At 36.8% G+C, this 19,653-nt stretch overlaps 1 protein-coding gene across 6 annotated transcripts in view; it reads left to right on the forward strand.

Annotated features, from left to right (window-relative positions):
- The window catches only part of GAB1 (GRB2 associated binding protein 1), an 89,496-nt gene extending 70,671 nt beyond the window's left edge, over positions 1-18,825 (forward strand). For 2 of the 6 annotated variants that reach the window (XM_015861136.2, XM_015861140.2), the window contains exons 8-12: positions 10,957-11,046; positions 13,167-13,260; positions 13,588-13,711; positions 16,549-16,671; positions 16,921-18,825. In XM_015861136.2, coding sequence (XP_015716622.1) covers positions 10,957-11,046; positions 13,167-13,260; positions 13,588-13,711; positions 16,549-16,671; positions 16,921-17,079 — 590 coding nt within the window. In that variant the 3' untranslated portion in view covers positions 17,080-18,825. Of the gene's footprint in view, positions 1-10,956; positions 11,047-13,166; positions 13,261-13,587; positions 13,712-15,827; positions 15,904-16,548; positions 16,672-16,920 lie in introns of all 6 variants that reach the window. The other 4 variants (XM_015861137.2, XM_015861138.2, XM_015861139.2 and 1 more) reach the window with 4 other exon arrangements.
- The last annotated feature ends 828 nt before the right edge of the window (positions 18,826-19,653 follow it).

The raw sequence follows: 19,653 nt of genomic DNA on the forward strand, positions 1-19,653 counted from the left end.
AATTATTCTTACATATGTATTTAAGTGTAGGAATATTAGCTTCAAGAAAGTGTTTGCTGATGAGTACATAATGTTGTCTTCACTTCAACCTGTAAAAAGAGGAAAATAGCTTGATGTTGAGGTTGCCCAGTGTTTGAGATGTAGCAGCTATATGGAACAGTCACAGAAAGATGTTGACTGTGGTCTATGGGGTTGCCATAGCTATTCTTTCCTTGAGATCCAAAGGAGAGGAGGAAAGTGTTAATTCAAACCTGCTTTTAAGGTGTGTTTGCTCTATCACACAAGCTGTTTACCATGGTGTTTCTGTAAACTGCAGTAAGTAAAGGCATGAGCCTAGTTTTTGAATTTCCTTGCCTTTATGGTCTGCAATAGATGAACAGTCATGAAGCAAAATGAGAACTAGTTCCATGTGAAAATATTTAAAATAACTGAATGTGTGAAAGAAAACTTAGGGGTTTCAAAGCTGCAATACTTATTTTTTTCATTATAAGTGAAGACAGCCTTCTTGTTTTGCTGTTGGTGATGCAGAGCAGTCACATAGATGTCTGCTGAGGCAGCATGGCTAATTTTGAGTCTCTCTTCTTGAAATGGAGTGTTTCACCTTCTGAAAGTGTTTTGTGAGGATTATGCTTCACTCCTGCTCTCAGATCCATTACAGCTGAGAAGCCCTAACTAACAAAAAGCAATGGTTTTTTAGGTTAGGAAACTAACGCATCTCCTAATGATTGTAGAAGTGCCCAGAGTAGCTCCCACTGACTGACTGTAATGACTAGAGGTGAGGGGGAACAAACAAATGCTGCATAAAGAACTTGAGCTACCAAGAATGCAGTTGTATTACTGTAAGTTTTCCAGTGTTGTGAAGAGCAGATATGATGACACCCCAGGGTGACAATGTTTTTCCCATTTCAGTATTCAAATAAATTCCTGGAATATTTTTGGGAAAATAAAACTTATATTCTTTTTGAATTAAAATAGAATAAACCTAATCAAAGCAAGTATGTGCTTCACATCCTATTGCGTTGTTTTTTCAGCTTTTGAGTTCTTTTAGCAAATTTTATTATCAGTTTGTTCCTGCATTATATAAATGTTCTGCTACAAGTTAGTACACAGAAAATAGTAAGTGGATCAGTATGTTCCATAATATCTAGGTAGGTGTAGGAATGGGCAAATGGTACATAAAATAGTTGAGTTCTGAATATTGTTCCTTTTTTTTTTTTTTTTTTGTGATTAGTTCAATGTTTTCTGTTGTAGAAAATCTCTAAAAATGGCATTATTGCCATTAGTGACATCAGGTGTATTGGTTTTAAGGCTTCTGGGCGTATGAGGACCGTATCTTATTCTGTTAGAAGAATCGGTTATATCTTTTTATCAGTTGCAGATACTGCTGCAAAACTACTACTCTGTGCTGCTGGCTAACAGTTATTCTTGTAGGTATGTTTGCTATTGAGAAGTACAGCTATCACCGTTATCTTAAGCATTAGCACTGGCTCAGTGATGTTTCTGTGTGGTCAGGGAAGTTTTTCAAATGTAATTGTGACTCTGAGTGTAGCAGAGAAACTCCCATATGAAGAAGAAATGCACTGTTTTTTGTTGTCAGATGGATGTGCTTATGTATCTTCTCTATTTTTTGTTCATTTTAATACCTTGGAAATTTACAGGCAGTGTAATTTGGCAATAGTAGCAAATGGATGCAAGAATGCCAGAGTCTGTTCTGTCATACATAACCTACTTTCACCTTCAGTGTTTGTTTTGTGAACCTAAGACAAAATAAATGCTTGATTACCTCAGGTTCTGCAGTCTTTAGAGTTAAACATAACTGGGCAGCAATGATCTGTCCATCTGCCAGCAGATGACATAATTACATCTCAGCAGCACTGACTATAACGTGCGTGACTTCACTGCTCTGATGTAAGCGCTTGAAGTTCTGGGTAACTTATCAAATTGTTAAAACACTCCCCTATCCCAGTTGTGATTGAGGAGTGAATTATGAAAATCAGTAGTATCGATAACTAAATGTGGGTAATATGTATGTGTAAAAGTCACTGAATTATGTGTGTGTCCTGTGTGCGGACACTTGCTCACCCCTGCTTTGCCAGATGTTCTACAGTAGGAATAGACTGGGCAAGAAGCCATGGTGACATGTGAGATACCCTGTATCATTTTGATCTGGTTTCCAGAAGAGCTTTGTTTTTTGAGCTTGGCTTAAAAAATAAAATAATAATAATTTTAAAAAAATATATCAAAACACAGGAATTTGAGATTGCGTTTTCATGTAGTTTCACTTCTCTGGATTTCCACTGCTTCTATATGTGTGTAGGGGGAGTTTCCAGTACTTTTCTGCAAGTCTTAAAAGTAATTTCAAAACATGCTGTTGGCTTCCTGCCCCCATAGCTTCACTCAAAGCACTTTACTCTTTCTTTAGAGAAATACACCAAGAGGTAAGTGATTATATTACTTGGGACTAAATGGAGAGTATTTGGCCAGATGTTTTTCTGCAGACACCTGTAACTGAATGACAAAAATTATATTAAAAAAAAAAAGTGTGTTTTCTTGGATTGCTGTTTATTTAATTATAATTTATTTCTTATAAAGTCTGCATTGTATTTCTGCTTTTTGGCTCTTTGGCTTGCCGTGGTTGCATGCAATCCGGATGCTAAGTTTGAAGCACTGCTGCCAGCAAAAGGCTTTGCCTGGAGGACATGTTGCATCCATTCCTACAGTTAAATCATCCTCCCTGAATTGCTGAAAGTTTGTGATGGGTTCTATGACAGAGTGGTTCTGAGGCAATTTTTTTTTGTTTTTTGGAGGCAGTCACACCTTCATGCTCCTTGTAAGTGTCATTTATCTAAGAAGGGCCAGTAGAGTAAGTAGTACATAAATGCAGTGAGATGAAGACTTCCTAGAAAGCTAAGGCTGCAAAGAACAAACAGGTTCTCTTCTGTTCCACCACGTGCTTTCCTAGGGCTCTTCAAAATGTCTGATACAAGGCAGTGCCTCCTGCCATTGCTGCTCCACAGGGAACAAGTCTAGATAGTAAGAGATACTGATCAGGCAGGTCTCAAGTGGCTGTGCTGGCAGCCCATGAGAAAGTTTTAAGGTCTGACAGATCTGAGAGTTAAAACAATCTTCTTTGATACAAATATGATGTTAAGTCCTAGATCAAGGAAAACACATGTTTGAAAATTAAAGGGGTAGAAGGGTGGTTCAGTAGTACTTTGTAGGTCAGGACAAGGCTGAGCAGCGTGTGAGTGAAATGTGGTGTCCGTGGATCTCCATGCATGGTAATGATAATTTCAGGGATAAAAGATCATGTTTATTCTCCTAAAGCAAAATTTTAGGATCAAACAACTAGGTAACATCTTTATGTTTTGAAAAATATTTCTTTAGTAAAGCTGTGGAGGAATCCTTCAGGATATATAACGTCTAGTGTATGTGGTGCATCTCTTCATTTGTAAAGTTCAGAGTTCTTAAGGTTGTGTATGGTTTCAGTCTTGACTGACAAAATATAGTTTTTCAATGTCTGTATTAAACAGGTTGATGGAATTAATGGTGGTGGAGCTTAGTTCCTTAGTCTTGATCTGGTGCTTTACTTACTGTAACTTGGCAGCTTCCATTTTCTAAAGCACATCTTTGTGCCAAAGTGATTTTTTTATTTTTTTATTTTTTGAGGTTCTAGAAAGGAAAATATGAACTGTGAGCACGTGGCTGAATTTAACAAGCTACAGTCACTATGGAATGAAAATCAGAAGTTAAATTTCATGTACATTGAGTACGATGCTGTTATTTTTGTGATGTTGTTGATCCAACATTCTTATAAAAACACGTTACAGGAGAGTTGAGATTAATGCAGATGTGATTTCAAGGTCACGGTTAGTTGTGATGGAATAATGTATCCCTGTTCCTTGGATTTTCAATGGCAGTTATATTTGTCTAAATGTTACTGGAGTTTAATTAATTCAAGATTATTATTAACAAGACTTTCAGTCCTAGTCTTGTCTCTCAAAACGTGTGTCTCTCAACAGAAATAAATCATCAGAATTTTGTGTAGAGATTCTTTTTGCAACTTCATTCCATTCAGCTATCTTGAAAATAAACTACTGCTTGGTACTGGTAATTTTAAGCTGAGAAAGAAGTAAACTAGGATGTAGAAAGAGCGAGTGATGCATGCACTTCTCTTTGTGCAGATGAAGTACCTGGTTACACTTCGTACTTGTGATTGTTTTAAAAATGTTGCTTCTGCCCATAGTGGTTGTGGAGGCTCTTTGTCCGGAGATGCTCAAAATCTGCCTGGATGCTTTCCATTACAGCTTCCTGTAGGAAGTTTCTTTTAGCAAGAAGTTTGACTAGGTAATATTTAGAGTCCTGTCCTGCCCAACCCCTACGCTTCTGTGATTTTTCTCTGGTTATTTTTCATACAAATTCTTACCATTTATGATGTTACATGATGGAATTTATAGTTAAACCACACAAATGTATTTTTCATAAGAACATGACTTTATCTTTTCCTCTTCCTTGACTATTTGTGAGCATCTCTCAACCAGATTAACCTCATAGAAAACGTGTTTTTTTTCCCCACAAAAACCCTTATGTTTAAAATTGCAAATCCACTTTGAAGATGGAATTGTGCACAGAATTTCCACGTGTGTCAGAAAGCATCTGCTATGTTTGCTATGTTCTGGCCACCATAGGACCCGCTGTGGTGCTTCTGGTTGACAATTATAATTACCCATTGCTGTAGTTCAGTATAGTTCTTTCAAAACCCCAAGCTAAATTCTTATTTCTTAAGGAAATAAAGAACTTGATGTAATGATGAAGTTTAGTTATAAATAGCCGAGTGAACGGTGACCTTGTTCAGTGTATGTGTATGGGTGTCTGAATTGCATGATGTGAACATATTGCTATTCCTGATATAGCAGAAGCATCATACCAACAACCCAAAATAAAATCATAGATACGAATAAAGCATTTGTGACAACAGGGGCTAAGATTTATCTGAAATTTAAGGGAAATATTAGGGGGGAAAGGAGACAGAGTCAGAAGTTGGCAACGCTGCAGTGTTCTATACTATCGTGATTGTTGTATTTTCTTATAATATCACTCAGTCTTTAGGGCAGGTAGTCACAGAAGAACTGTGAATGACAGTTTTAATCAGCAACAAGAACTAAACTGAACGTCTGATAAACTAATTTTCATGATCACTTTTCAGAGCAGAAGTTCTCCTCATTTCAAGAAATTTAAGCATTTAATTTCTCTTGAAATGAACTTGCCATTCATTCTATTTAAGAATTTAAAAGGTAAGGTTTTGGGGGATGTTTTGGTGCTTCCTCAGAGTTCCTAAAGCAGGATAAATACAAGTTTACAGATTTTTATTTCATTTCCCCTGTCCCCAGGCTCCAAAGCCTTCAGGATAGCTTGATGTTATGCTTTTACAGTGGCAGTACTAAATTACTTCTAGAAGGCAAGTTTTTGGTTACATACCTAAAATGAAATCTATATAGTGCCTTGCTATGGTCCACCAGCCCTCAGCTTGCAACTGTGATTGGTCTTGCAAAGCCTTGAAACAAATAATTCCAAGTAAAAAAAAAAAAAAAAAAAAAAAAAAAAGTTGAATTAATACTTTGTAGATGAAGCTGATTTACTAAAATGTGATGGTTTAAAAGATTTAAGATTTAAACAGTAGCTTTCTAAGGACAAACTACAGGAATGACTCTGTTATTTGTTGTGGAGGCACTGATGTAGAATTTCATAGACACTGGGGAAAAGCAGGAACAGAACGTTGGTGATAACCTGTTTTTTTCTTCCTTTTGTACATTTATTTGTCTTATTCCATGTTTTAATGCGTGTATGTATGCAAGCATAGTTTTTTTTATATGCATCTTGTCATGCTATTCCAGTTTCTCAGTTTTCATTAAAAAGAAAAAATAAATGCAATCTCAAGTAGTATCTCTTGGACTTCACGAATAATAGTGCTGCTTTAAGCCATTAGTCGATAAAAACATCAGAACACTGTACTTTGGTCTTAAAGCACTACGTTTGGTATTGAAGACTTTTAGTTTGTCATGCAATAGGGGATTGTTAAATATAAACATGGAGAATTACTTGCAAATTAGAGCAGTTGAATAGCATTTGGATGATTAATAGCTTTGGTATTCTCAAAGTAGTTTTTCTGATATTTGCCAAACGTTTTATGAATACCAGCAAACCTTAGTTGTCAGATGCAGTTTGACTTCATAATCCCTTTTTGTTTGTTTGTTTCTTACAATTCATTCTTAATTTTGGGAGTATTCAAAGTACGAGTGCTCTGAGATGAACTGTTTAGAGAAGACAGATTGTCTAAGAAAGCTGGAGAGTGTCTCTTCAGATGACTGCCTTGTAAATTCATAGTGTTGAAAGCATGAGCTGATTTCACTTTATTTTTACTGTTACAAGAAGACTAATTATCATTTATGTGGTACCACTGAGCAGATCTGAGTACCATATTGTTATCCCTATTTATTATTGGGTGCTGGTATGGGAATGGATATGAACGTTATGCAACTACATACATGTTTCTAATTAGAAGTACCTTGACAGGAAGCAGTCTTTCTAAAAACAATTTAAAAAAGAAAAAAAGCCAATTCAGGATATTTGTAGAGCTCTGTGTTGAAGACCATGTGCTCAGGAATCTGAGTTCACTCGGGTGAGGAAGGGGAAGCAAAGGAAAGGGGGAGGTTATTCTGCAGAACTGAAAGTCAAATAATAAGCCCTGTGGGACTAAGACTGAGTTTCAGTCTTGACTTATTTTTTTTTAAGGAACAAACCACAGTGATTTAGAGTACTGGTATTCTTGGACCTCTGCAAATTTCAGCTTCTTCTGAGTACATAAAGAAAGATGCATATTTTTTTAATGGGAACTGAAAGCTGTTATTAGTTATGCCTTTCTAAAAGTGCTTTTATTGATGCAGGACACTAATGTGGCTGTTTTTCCCTCTTGCTCTCCCCCTTCTAGTCCAAGTAAAGCACTGCTCTAGCATTCCTACGTCTGATCTCCTTGTCTCATGAGGATTAGAATCCTGTTGGCCAGGAAACAGCATTAACAGATCACACATTTCTGAAATTTTATGTCACGTTAGTAAATTTACTTTTAAAATTTAAGCCCTAAATAGCTGGTGCTTAAAGAGTCTTTTGGCCTCTTTTATGAGGATATTTGCAATTTCCTGAAAATCCATTGCCAGCGAGCAACTAGTCAAAAAGTAAGTGTTTTTAACAGGAGTCTTGTTAGTAGTGGTGCTTCAAGGTTATAGCCTGAAAGCAAAATGACTCTGATGCAGGACTGTGCTGTAGTGGTACACCTTCCCACTGCCTACTCCCAACATCATATCTCACATGTTTTATGGAAAACACAAAGAGAATGCATCAGGTAATTAATAATTATTTTTTTCTTTTTCTTTTTTTTTTTTTAATTTAAATTGTTATGGAAACAAATTCGAACAAGTGAAATGGATTCTTCTCCTGATGAAATCCTAGACAAAGGCTGCATTGACACATACTGAAATGCCAGGAGCAGAATTCGTGCCGTCTGAGTGCACTCCAATGCTGGATTCATAATCGCCTGTTCTACTGGGCAGTTTCTGCAAGCAGCCATTTCTCAGTGAACTAGGCTGCTTTACACGTTTCATCTCAGACTGCCCTTGCACAGTGTTGTATCACCATTTAGAAACTGAGGGTTTTTTTTTCTAGTTGTAGTATTTTGCATTTCACAAATGCTGATTTCACTGAACAGCAAAAACATCTTAATCTTCACTTCTTGTTTGATTGGTTTCACTAGCCGTAATGTATTTATTTTGTTGCCCCCCTTTTTTTTTTCCAGTGGGCTTTTTAGTAGTGTCTTTCCCTTTTTAGTTATAAAACAGAATACTTTTGTAAATTAGATGTTGTCACATGTTGAATGCTTGAATATTAGCTGAGGTCAGCTTGAGTCTGTGGGCAGGTGCTCCCACACCTTGTGTATTTTCTCCTGTAGAAAGATGACTAGAAGAGTGGCCCTGCGATGCTTTTTTGGCAATTATTTCTGAGAATAAATGGTGGAGAATAGTCTGTTGTACGGGTACACTGCATTTTCTGTGTACTGTTTTCAGCTCTTTACTCTGAGGGCTTTCCTAGAAGCTCTGAGGAGCAAGGCAGTGAGGTCACTCTGGCTCAACACTGGGACTTTCAGTTGTGAAACTTGAGTTTTTTTAACTATAAACTTATAGTTTTCTTCAGAGATGCAACTAAGATGGTGGAGAAGCTGCTGATTTTTTTTGGACAAAGAATGGCGGTTTAAAAGCTTTTGACACATCTATTTAAAATGTGTTTTTTGGGGGAGTGAAGAGTATTATCAAAGGATTTCTGTGTTATTATTCTTATTTTTAATGAACAAAAACAGGGTGGAACAATTCTGCAGTACAGACCAAAATAGGCAACATCGGTTTCATGCTTATGATTTCTCCATAACTCCTTTTCCTTTGCTTGGTGTCAGGTTGTCCTGTTGCAGTATGAGCTTCTCAGAAGAGATTAGGCTTTTTGGTTTTGTAGAAGGGGGAAGGGGAGGGAAATGCACAAATATTTTAATTCCCTGTGGCAAACTGAGGTCATGCTGTTATCCCAATAACAGCGAGCTGATTTGCCACCGAATTTATTTTAGATTGAACAGTTTTTCAGTGGGAAGAGGTAAAAACTCCACACATCTATTTTATGCAGGAACATCTTGTATTTTCTTGTCTGATGCGTAAGAGAAATGTGACAGGGACCTGTACTTACTTATATAGCACTTCAGAAAGTCTCAGAACAGTTTCTGACAGCAAAGTTAAGTATGAAGTAGGCAATTACATAATATCTGTATTTTACAAATGGGGGTGATCTTATATTTCAGGGAGGTCAGCTGCAAAGACAACATTGAACCATTAATAAAAGTAAAAATAATGTGTCACAAGCCTAGATTGCTATGGTTGTGCTTACCTCTCAGTACAGTTGGTTTCAGTCACTTCAGCCTACATTTGGCTGCAAGAGGAGAGAGGTCATAAAGTACACACTGGATAAATTATTCCATTCTCTTGCTACCTCTCCTTGATGTTTTCACTTTACCCCTGAGCTATGCTCACATGTTAGTACATTATTGGCATTTTAAATAGAATTGTATCAGCCTGAATTTCTTCTAAATCAGATTATGAAACTGGAATGGAGAGTTAATGTGATTAGGTGATGATATTCAGCATCAAATAGTTGTTAGTAGAAGATATTTAAATTTTAACTTTTAAATCTGCACAATTGATTTGGAGACCTTGGTCTTTTTCTATAGGCAAGCATTTATCAGAGTTGTAGGCCAGGTACTCAAGAGCATCAAATCAGCTCAGAATAAACTTGACCAACATGTTGGGTCATGCTTTTGACTTAGCTGTAGCCAACAGCGCGCTTGACGGAGTTACTTCGAGTACCACTTGTAATCCGGGTCTTTGGTCAGCATTTGCTCAGGCACTCTGTCTTTTTGTCAGCACTTCTAGCCGCTTAAGGCATCATCTGTTCTTGAAATGAAAAAATAATTGTGTGAAAGTCTGTTCTTTCTCTTGTCTTAGTTTTAAGAAAGTTGCTATGCAACAATATTAGTAAATAAATCCATTGTTTTACCAGCATGGTCTCTCAGAAGCAGTGTGTAAATGTTTAGGTATAGTACAAAACATTTCTGTTTACTTTTCTCATTATTTGGTTATTCCCAGTGCTTAGTGATAACAGTAATAGGGCTCTTCACGTGCAAAACCCTTCAGGTTGAGATTTGCAAAATCCTGGTGTTCTTGCCAAATTTACTTTTTTACAAAGCATTCTTGCTCACTGCTGGTAGAGCAAGCCCACATTTGACTCTGTGCCAGTCCTTTCCCATATTTTGTGCTCTAGGGCAACTTTTGAATATAAACAGTCTTAAACTTACTTGATTTATTGTAAAGATTTACCATTCTCATATGGCTTCTTGGTGTACCACCTGAAGACGCTTTCCTTTCCTAGTATTAAACATTTTGTTGTGTAGACTTGCTTGAAAGGTTGGAGTTGCATCATGTATTATTGATCATATTTAAAATACACAGCATGACCAGAACTGCTTGCAGGGTTTTAAATTGGCAAACAACTGCCTTATTGAAAGGAAGGAGTATATTACTGCCCATCAGGAAGCTATCCCATCTAGAATATTTTCTTATTTTGTACTCTGCGTTGTTACTATATGGCGTTGTGTTGATAGCACAGCACATTAGAGAATGATAAGTGCATCTACCGCACTTGCAGATGGCCATGTACAATTAAAAAATGTGTATTTAAATAACATCGCTTTCTGATAACCATTTGTGGTTAATGTGAGGTTGTGCAGTGGTGGGGAAGCAGAGTGCAGACTGGGAGCTTGGAGAGAAGGTCACCCAGTTTCTGCAGTCAGGAAGGTGATTTTGTTGCAGGTTGATGTGGAGCTCTGGGGACTTCTCAGGTGAAGGGAGTGTATGGTGAATAGGATGCTTCCCAATGCTGTAGTTATTTCTCTGGAAAGAATTTAATTTATTTGAAAGTAACTTAACTCACATCTGAAAAGGTAACTATTCTCCTATTGTGCTAGATAATTCCTTAAATACAATTCTGGTGTTTTTTATATATAACACAGCTTGAAAGCAACTGATGATCAGTTGTGAAATGTGTTGATACACCTTTTGGCTTTTTTGTACAGCTTTTATGCTTGCCTCTAGCAGATGACTTGCATGCAGTATTTTATTTGTTTCAAGTTTGGTGCTTAAGGCTTTAGCGTGAAACCTAGCTATGGACTGTAAAACTCTTCCTTCGGCAGCTTGCTTATGCTTGTGGTGGTAACCTTTCTGCAGGGGATTGTGCTGTTTGTTTACAAAGTTCCATTTTCCAATTTTAAAAAGAATATGTTATTAAGAGAGTCTTCTTTTTACCAATTAGGTCAGAGTCCTAAAATTTTAAGACCTAAACCACATGGTTTAGAGCGAACTGATTCACAAACCATAGGTGACTTTACTACAAGAAGAAAGGGTATGTACTTTAGTACTGTATGTATATGGAGCTTTATAAAAATAAAACAAAAATTGAAGGAACTGTTATTTTATAACTTTCCTATAGTCTTTTTAGTTCTATTATAATCTAAGATCATGGATGCATATCCCTTGCTGAGCAAAAGGCGTCCTGTATAGGAAAGTTAAAACTTCCTGTTGTAAAGAGAGCATGAATGCATTATTTTGGCGTTAACATAGGTACTAGATAAGTTTCAGCTATTCATATTCTGGGTTTACTTTTTTATTTCTTTAGAAACATGTATTACTCGCCTGTAAGATGCTTGAAATATCTTTCATTAGGAAATGATTGTGAATTCAGAGTTTACTTGGGTCTCCTGCTGTTGGATGAGGATTGAAACAAGGCAAAACAAGGATTTGAAACAAGGCAAAACTGTTCCCATGACCATATATTAATGCAGTGGTTTATGTATGAGACTATATGAATATTGCAATTAGTATTATTTAGGCTGTTGAGGTAGCTCTTCATATGGTCACGTGTAGTAAAGCAAATTATAGATAATGTTAAAAATCTCACAGAAGTTTTGCTGAACCGTACCTTTGGTTGTTTGAAGCCCATTGAAACTGGGTGAAATGTTCCTTCTATTCTCAGAGAGCTTTGGACAAGGTCCTTACTCTTTCTGCTGGCAAGGTACCTTGCCCACTGATTATACCCGCCATTTAGCTTCTGGCCTCCACAGAGGGCTGTGGGCAAAACTGATTGTTATTGTCACTTAGTCTTCAGTATCATCTCACCTATGTAAAGTTCAGTTCTGCCACCCTGTCTGCTGTGATACCTGGCACCTTGACAAGGATATGTTGTTGGTCCTCTTCAGAGGCTCTGGTGACAGCTTTATATAAGCAAGTGAATTGAAATGGCAGAATTATCGAATCAGGTTTTATGTGCTTTGAGAAATAATGATTTTCTAAATAAAGGGGAAAACTGATAGGGATGCTAAAGGCTGATACTGAACCAGAAAATGTGAATCATGCATCCTTATGTTTGGTATGTAAGATAGCTGACTCTGCAATGAACTCTATCTGAAGAGAGAGCATAATGAAAGTGTCATGAGTGCAGTGCAGTTTGTTCCTTGTAAGATGACCACACTGATTAAGCAGCTGATTTCTATCAGTTCCTCATGTGGTCTCTTAAGATGGCTTTTACTCTGCATGCCTGACATTTGGTCTTGGTGGATTTGTTCACATGCCGCAAACAGATAATTTGAGGGGTGGGCAGGTAGGGCTGGATGTTACTGAAATGACGTTGCATTTCATTTTCATAAGACAGTTTTAGGAAGGTTGAAGTTTAGATTCGAACTATGACAATAGTTTGACTGAGTAATTTTATTCTCTGTAAAGTCTCACGGTCTTCCTTTAATCTATGTATTATTGTTTAGGAAGGATGAATCATCGTTATTGGAGGGAGGGATGGTATTTCTCACTAATACTCAGCTTGTGGTTCTGTTCTGAAAATGGAAATTAAAAATGGCAACTTTTCTGGCATGATAGCTGTCACTGGTGGCACCAGCCTGCTGCTGCTCTACTCTTCAGTTGAACTCTGAAGCAAGCCAAACACCTTTTGGCATTGCAACTAACTATTGGCTCATCTCTCCATTTTGCAAACTTAATCATTGTTGAAGATTTTGTTCATACTTTGCCCTCACTGCACAGATTTCCTTATGGATTAGGTTTCGCAGCTCAGAGTTTGCATAATAATAATTGTCCACAAGCCAATAAAAGCATACGGAGTTGGCTGTGCTTGCACTGTAGGCTGAAACTGTCAGTCAACCCTATTTGTGCTTGTCAGTTCAGCAAGTCATGCCACAGAACTTGATGCCATTTTCAGTCTTTTTTCGAAATAGAATTACTACATACCTGTATATCTTGCAAAATTCTTAAATTGTGTCTTTTTTAAATAGTGTTGCTTTTTAACTGGAAAGTGTAAAATATAAGTTAATGTATCATAGCTTTATGAGAATGGAAGTGTCTCTTCTTAACTAGTGCTTATCATTCAATAAACAGTATTTTTTTGACATTAAAAATTGGAAAAGCTATTAAATTTAAGCTTGCTTAAGAATGTTTTATGCTTGTGTTCTTATATAGCAAAACCAGCTCCTCTAGAAATAAAACCTCTGCCCGAATGGGAGGAATTACAAGCCCCAGTTAGATCTCCTATCACCAGAAGCTTTGCGCGAGAGTAAGTTTCCTAGCTTTTCTTCATTTGGATTGTTTCTGTTGACTATAGCATTAATAATGTATATATACATCTGTGTTGTATTTTCAGCCTGTGTAATATAGATTCTTTTGGAACTGTGTGTATGTGTATGCATGCATTAAGACAGAAGTATGTCAATGTTAATTCTTATTTTTTAATAATGTATGTGAAGGACTGTGTAACCAAACAATGAGGCACTCTAGTAGTCTTGAATGACAATTTCAGCTCTAACGTGCTTATTTTTATTGTTTACCAGGAGGTTTAAGATATTCAAGATGTATTGTTTGTAAAATAATTCCTGGTAATTAGCTCCTCCAGGTTTCCCATGTCTCCCAGACCGGATTCAGTTCATAGCACAACTTCCAGCAGTGACTCGCACGACAGTGAAGAGAATTATGTATCCATGAATCCAAATCAGTCCACTGAAGACCCAGTATGTAAAATCTACATCTTAACTACTCTCTTCCTGTGCAGTCCTTACTTTTAAATCATGCAAACACAAATCCTTCCATTCAACATCACCTTCATTTGTATGTCTAGATCAAAATTTAAAAAAAAAGAAGAAAAAAAAAAACCTCTACTGCAATTGTAATTTTGATAAGATTTCATTGAGGAAGAGATGAGCATAATCATATATAGGGAATATGGTTAGCATACGTTCAGACTGCAAAATAGATCAGCAGATGACTTTATTTTTCTCTTCTGTAGAAACTGTCTTGTCTTCTGTAGATAGTTCTAGAGCATGCGACAGTTCAATATCAGGGCATCAAGGGAAATGAGCTATCATAGGTCCTCTGAGACAGGCTTAAAACCTTTATTAAAAAGACATTTGAGAAATGTGGAGGGTCCGTGGCAGTGGGAGGGGAAGTTTGATACGTTGCTTATTTTTCCCCTTTTGGGGAGAACTTTTTGGATGGAGGTATCTCAAATATTTAGCATTCACTGAAGAGCTAGGTAAGAGAAGTTACTGATATGCTGTGGTTTTCTGTTCTAGTTTTCTTCAGGAGAGAGTACAAGGGGGAAAAAAAAAAAAAAAAAAAAAAAAAGTTAAGTGAAAGGTTAGCAGTAAACCTAGGCCTAAAATGAAACCTAATCCATTCAATCCTTGAAGCTCTGGGGGAAAACCTGCACCGCTACCTCGGTTTTTGGGTCAGAGTAGTTTTAGTGTGATGACCATCTTTCTGCTGCTTCGACTTCTTATTAGGGAATATGTTTTTCGTCTTTAAAGTTGTATCAAGCTATGGTTCTTTGAGGCAGAATCTGCTTACCTCTGTTTTTGTTCTTTTTATTACTCTGCTGCCTTCTATGGCATGTGCTATCCCATTTCACTTAACCCTTGGCTCTTCACAGTGCTGCTTGCTACCCTATTCCCTGCTGTCCCAGATACCCTCCCTGGTCTCCTCCAGTCTCTTTCCCCTTGTGCTCTGTAGCTGCCTGTGGATACCACCTTTTACGACCCCCCTGAGTGAGCCCCACCTGCTGATTTCTCTTTGGCACTTGCGACTCAGTGCAAGCTCACGAGCCTGCAGGAGGTCCTGGCTCATGCTTAGATCAATGTCTGTCAGACCTGACAGCAGCACAGGCAGGCTTCCTAGGTGAAGTGCGCTTCAGCTGTGGGGAGCCAGTGATGTAAAAACTTAGCTCCTCACAGAGTACTGTGCAAGAGGCACTGGTAAGTAATCAGTAACGTCCCCTTATACAGATGCAATAAATGTCCTTTTTTGCAAAGGTTTGGAATTGCCTCTACCCACAGTAAAACTGCAGCATTGCAATTAGAAGTGGGAATTTCTGCTGATTCTTACAGTGGGTGCTAAGATAGTGTTTTTAGTGTTGCAGCTAAGACAGCCTATCATCAGTATCCTTCTGTTTGCTTGCACCATTCATTTTCCTGGGTTGTTCTACAGATTTCCTTTCATTCTCATTTAAATGTATTTTAAGTTTGGTTTCTTATACCTGTGTTCTACCTGTTTAGTTTGCTTAAGATAAAAAGATGTTTAATGACTAAGAGTTTTTTATTATTATTATTATGCTGGAAACCTTAACACAGATGCTGCTTTTATGTTAAATATGTAGAAATATATTTAAAGAATTGGGGTGACAAGAACTTTGCCTGTTGTTTGTTTGTCATTGTAACCACTTAATACGTTAGATGATACAGACATAATGTATAACAGCATGAATTTTAAAGGCCCGGCCTGTTAAGCTCTAACCAATAAAATATTTTATTTCCTAGAGAATCTGAATATTTCCAGGTATCTCAAAGCCCTTTTTAAAAATATGCATAGACTTTTCAGAATTTATTTATTTCATTTTTTGCTTCAGCTACATCTCAGTGGGAACTCCATACTTTTAAAATCCTTTTCTGTCATCAGCTTTGAATCATTTCATTTGGACACACTGCACTCCTGTTTTATTTAATAAAATCAGCGATGTTCTGCTCTCTCTTTCAAGTTGCTGTCAGCCTTACCCTTCTGTCTTTCCTTCTGCCTTCCTCTTCATTTTTTGCTGACTGCTGCCCTCTGTCTTCCTTTTTTTTCTTTATCTTTTAGAGAAGAGTCCTTCTATTGTACTGTTCCTATAACACCTGTTAAGAGGGAGGGATCAGGCTGGGAGAGGACAGAGGAGGTGAGGTTGTAAAAGTCTGGGCTAATTGAAATGTAGGTATATGCAATACAACTTCAGTTTAGGCAGTCCTGCACAAATTATCCAAAGTGATAATCTTTTAGTTTTGTTAACTTGAATAATGCATTTTGGTTTTAAGCTTAGTTATGATAGATTCGAGTGAAACTGAAAAGTCTTGTTTGAAGCTTTGCTACCATTGAAAGGCTGAAACCTTCTAAAATATATAATGGCCATTTAAAGTTTTTTGTTGTTGTTGTTGTTTGGGTTTTTTTTAAATTGTAATTAAGAAATGTTAAACTTGAGACGTGTAACACCAAAACAACTCCCTTATTACCTCATGATATGAAAGGGGTATTAGGTGGAAGGTACAGATTGATTTGATGACAATCTTAATTATGGGGGGTGGTTTTTGGTTTCCTTCCGTCCATTCCCTTTGGCTTTTGATTTTGTCCCAGGCTTAACGTTGTTCTGTTTCTGTTTAATTTAACTGTATCTATATAACATCAACAAAACTTGCATGGTTTAACTGGGTGTAAAAACTCAGTTCTTTAACCTTCAATGTTTTGACAGGTTATAATAAGCATATTTGATAATTTGGATTGTTAGCATGTACGTTTGCAGCTGAAGTTCTCTATGTTACAATTTCAGAATCTGTTTGGTAGCAACAGTCTTGATGGAGGAAGCAGCCCCATGGTAAAACCTAAAGGAGATAAGCAAGTAGAATATTTAGATCTGGACCTAGATTCGGGAAAATCTACCCCACCTCGTAAGGTAAGCAAGTCCTGACTTTTCAAATGACTGGCATTAACAGCTTGGAATTTCTTTACAAGTAGCTGCTGGGAAAGAGCCTCCAGCAAGATCGCCCCATTTAGTTTATCCAAAGGTCAATCAGAGGGGCTCTTTCAGACTCTTCAGATAAACCTGTGCTTGTTTTGAATCTGTTCGGTATATGTACTTAATTTTCTAGTAAAGAAATTATTAGTTTAACTTGCTTGTTCATTCTGTCTTGTCTTTATCCAGAAAAAGAGCAGCGGTTCAGGCAGCAGTGTGGCAGATGAAAGAGTTGATTATGTTGTAGTTGACCAGCAGAAAACACTTGCACTGAAGAGCACAAGAGAGGCATGGACTGATGGGCGGCAGTCTACAGAATCAGAAACACCCACAAAAAGTGTGAAGTGAAAACTCTGCTTATTCTTCAAGGAACAGAAAGGAATGAATTTCGAAGATCTGACAAACCATCGTGGCACTGTTGCTTGACTGTATGGTATTCACCAGTGTGTGAACAGGTTTTTGACTGAATAGGATGGAAGCCAAAGGACACTTCATAAGCATCAATGGAGTTTAAGATCATAAATTGGCTATGTGGTCTCTGGAAAATTTGCAACCTGTAAATAACGTGTAAAATAGTACCACTTTGCTTTCAGAAAACCTTTCGTTCTGTAGTTAACACATTTGTAGTGTATTACTATGTTTATGCACTTTTTCAGTTACAATGTTGGTTCAGGTATTCCCAGTTAGTGTACCTTGATGCCTAATTCATTTGGAGAGTTTTTTTTCCTTACACTACTATTCCTTACAATTCTAGGTTAACTAAGCTACATGTAGATATGGAAATTAATATTTGAACTTCATTTTAACAACTTAAAATTGATTTTTTGCAGAAATACTTTCACAATTGAATAATTTACTTGAAATGTCAAGAGGTAACCGTTAGTTACGTACTTGTTTATATTTAATACATGCAAAAGATTATTTGGAAATCTACAGGTTACCTTCCTAACAAAAATTGCTGTGATTTAATAATAATGAACTATACTGGGTTTAGACCTGCAATACTGGCTAATATGTTAGTTGTTAGTGGTGGAACTTCTATTGTATTTTATTAATGACAGTGTTCTGTGTTTGATAGGTGAAGATTCTGCAGGGTGGGATCTCACACTTTTTAAGACTGAGTAATTAAATATCACGTAAGCCTGCAAACCACTGATGGCATGCAGTAATATTGTGATCTCACACTTATTAACAAAAAATAACCTTTATATTATTTACAGAAGGTAGAGTATATAAATCAGGTACGTACCAAGCACTACTGTGCTAATACACTGATCAGGTTTAGACAATGAGCTTTAGTTTTGTACTGTTTAGAAGTTCTAATGTCGGTTTTCAGTTCAAGATGAATGGGACAGTTTGACGTTCACTGTTTATAGTACTAGCAAAATACTGTGATTTTGAATTAGACATTAATTCAAATGGAAATACTATGTTTTGACACCGTAGTGCCCTTCTTACAATCTTTATTTTACTTTTAATCTCCTGCTTGGCCTTATATTTAAATCCCTATGCAAATGATATTTTATATCTCTGTTTTAAAAATTAGATAATGTACTTAAATGATCCCCTTGTAAACCACTCGTTCCTCTTTCCTGGTACAGGATTTTAAGCTCTGTATACTGTGATCCCTTATTTTACTACGACAGTTCCAAATAATAATCTGCCTTGATTTAGAAACAATTTTTTTTATATATGGAAGAAAATAGATACATGAACAGGATAGATCTAGGTAGAAAACTTACTAACCCCTTTTTTTTTTTTTCTCTACGCAACCGCCCTTAAGTAAGCTGTTGGTTTTGTTTTCTCACCCCATTGTTTTGTTTTGTCTGTGTCACTTTAAATTTTGAGTATACAGCTCTTTTGTTTTCTGGCATGTTGGCCTTAGTACTGTGCCTAATCTACCATTTGTTGGTTCTCTCCCCTCACAACCACAATCTACCATATGTAAATTATGTTATTTTTAACGAAGGTTCTTTTAAAATTAGTAATATTTTGATGCTTTTAATGTTCATTAAAAAAAAACACAAAAACAACTAAACAATGGATTTTGAGGTGAATTTTAAATAAATCGAGTTGTTGAGTTTCGATGTGTAAGCTTTGTCCTGTTAAACAGCAAGAGGCATTAATACCTTTGTAAAAGTGCCTAGATGATTGCAACTGCTTTTTTTCTGCAATTGTGCTGTCAAAACAAACAAACAAAGGGTTGGATTAATTTTCAGAACAAATCTCTGTTTTTAAACAAGCAACTAAAATTAACCTGACTCCCAGCCTCCTGGGAGCTGGGAGAAGTGATGTGAGCCAAGGAGACCTTGAGAGGTTAATTGAAGCATTGCAAATCCTAAAGGACTTTGGAGGTAAAACTCAACTTCGCTTTGATTTGAAGGTATTATTATTACATATTATACTGTTCCTCACTGCTGCAGTGGCTGATGCACTCACAGATATGTTGAGTATTTGGAACAGGGACATTTAATGTAAAGGTAACTTTGGTTTAGGATGCTGGTTTTAAACATTTAATTGGTACAATCATAGCAGTGCACTTCCACCAAGTTGCCTCTGAATGTGCTAATGGAAGTAATGAGACAATCACTGCTCTGGTTTATCAGCCATGGTTGTTTTGATGTTTACCATTGTGGGAAAGAATCGTACTGTGTGGTCCAGCACTTACACATACATCCAAGGAGTGACAGGATCTTAGAATTCTATGTCAAACTTGTTTGTTTAGTCTCTCAATAGACCCTTAAATTTGGGGAAGAAATTTTGGAAGGGCTGCTAATTATTTTCTTATTCTTAACCCACCCTTCCTTGAAACATTTACTGGCTCTGTGAGTGTGTATATTTATTTGTTATTTCAAAACTCTTTGGGTTGTTATACTGAAGCACTGACTGACACTTATATTTCGGTTTCAGTAGTATTTTTCA

The sequence above is a fragment of the Coturnix japonica genome, chromosome 4 (genome assembly GCF_001577835.2).
Source record: "Coturnix japonica isolate 7356 chromosome 4, Coturnix japonica 2.1, whole genome shotgun sequence".
Lineage (NCBI taxonomy): Eukaryota > Metazoa > Chordata > Aves > Galliformes > Phasianidae > Coturnix > Coturnix japonica.